General features: G+C 62.3%; 1 protein-coding gene across 3 annotated transcripts in view; it reads right to left on the bottom strand.

Annotated features, from left to right (window-relative positions):
- Positions 1 to 987, bottom strand: part of SYT3 (synaptotagmin III) — a 40,453-nt gene that overhangs the window by 4,496 nt on the left and 34,970 nt on the right. For all 3 annotated transcript variants that reach the window (XM_011946300.1, XM_011946299.1, XM_011946301.1), the window contains 2 exons: positions 629 to 800; positions 398 to 530 (listed from right to left, as the gene is read on the bottom strand). In XM_011946300.1, coding sequence (XP_011801690.1) covers positions 398 to 530; positions 629 to 800 — 305 coding nt within the window. The remainder of the gene's footprint in view (positions 1 to 397; positions 531 to 628; positions 801 to 987) is intronic.

Below are 987 nucleotides of genomic sequence, written 5' to 3'. Positions count from 1 at the left end.
CTGGTCTCGAACTCCTGACCTCAGGTGATCCACCCGCCTCAGCCTCCCAAAGTGCTGGGATTACAGGCGTGAGCCACTGTGCCTGGCCCCCTCTATTTTCAACTTAGCCTCATGGGTAAAAACAGCAGCGACCACTTACAGAACGTTTAACTCAGCACATCTCACCTCTATCCTAACAGAAGATGCTATCAACAGTCCCATTTTCTAGTGGGTAAACTGAGGCACGGAGCGCTTGGGTAACTGGCTCTAAGCCACACAGCTAAAGTTGGCACAGCAGCGATTGAAACCGAGGATGCCTGGCTTTGTGGCTCATAAACATGCAGGGCGTTCATTGCATGGATGAAGGGGCCGAGGGCGCACGGGTGCTTGTCAGGGGTCGGTGTGGGACCCCACTCACCTCCACTAGCTGATGCCAGTGCTCCACGGGCTTGCGGGGGTTGGCCAGCATCTCCGCCCAGTGCTCGCGGCCGTGCGGGTCGGCAGCGTCGGGGCCCACGCGGCAGACGCCGATCACCTCGTTGTGCCCGATGCTGGGGGTTGGGGTCGGTAAAGACCAGAGGAGGGCGGTGGGAGGGCCTGTCCCCACCCCAGCCCTCCTGCCTGACCCCGCCCAGGCCGCGCCCCTCACCAGTCGTAGTCCACCACGGCGATGCTGAGCCCCACGTTCTCCACGCTCTCGGGGGCCACGTCGAACACCAGCGCCTCATTATAGGTGGGGTTCAGCGTGTTCTTCTTGATGGAGGTTTTCCGCTTCTTCAGACGCCGCCCCTCGCTGATCAGAGAGGCCTTCACGTAGGGGTCTGGGAACAGCAATGAAGCAAGGAACAGAGATTCCCTCCCTCAGACCTAGGGGTCCAAGACCCCAGTACCCGAGCCCCTCCTCCCTCAGACACAGAGGTCCGGGACCCCAGCCCCCCAGCCCCCCAGCCCCTCCACCCCCAGGCCAGGAGTCCAGGCCCCCAGCCCCTCCTCCCTCAGACCCAGGAG

This window comes from Colobus angolensis, unplaced genomic scaffold, assembly GCF_000951035.1.
Source record: "Colobus angolensis palliatus isolate OR3802 unplaced genomic scaffold, Cang.pa_1.0 Scaffold25, whole genome shotgun sequence".
Classification (NCBI taxonomy): domain Eukaryota; kingdom Metazoa; phylum Chordata; class Mammalia; order Primates; family Cercopithecidae; genus Colobus; species Colobus angolensis.
Note: the sequence above shows the minus strand (reverse complement) of the source record. Positions and strands in the feature narration are given on the sequence as shown.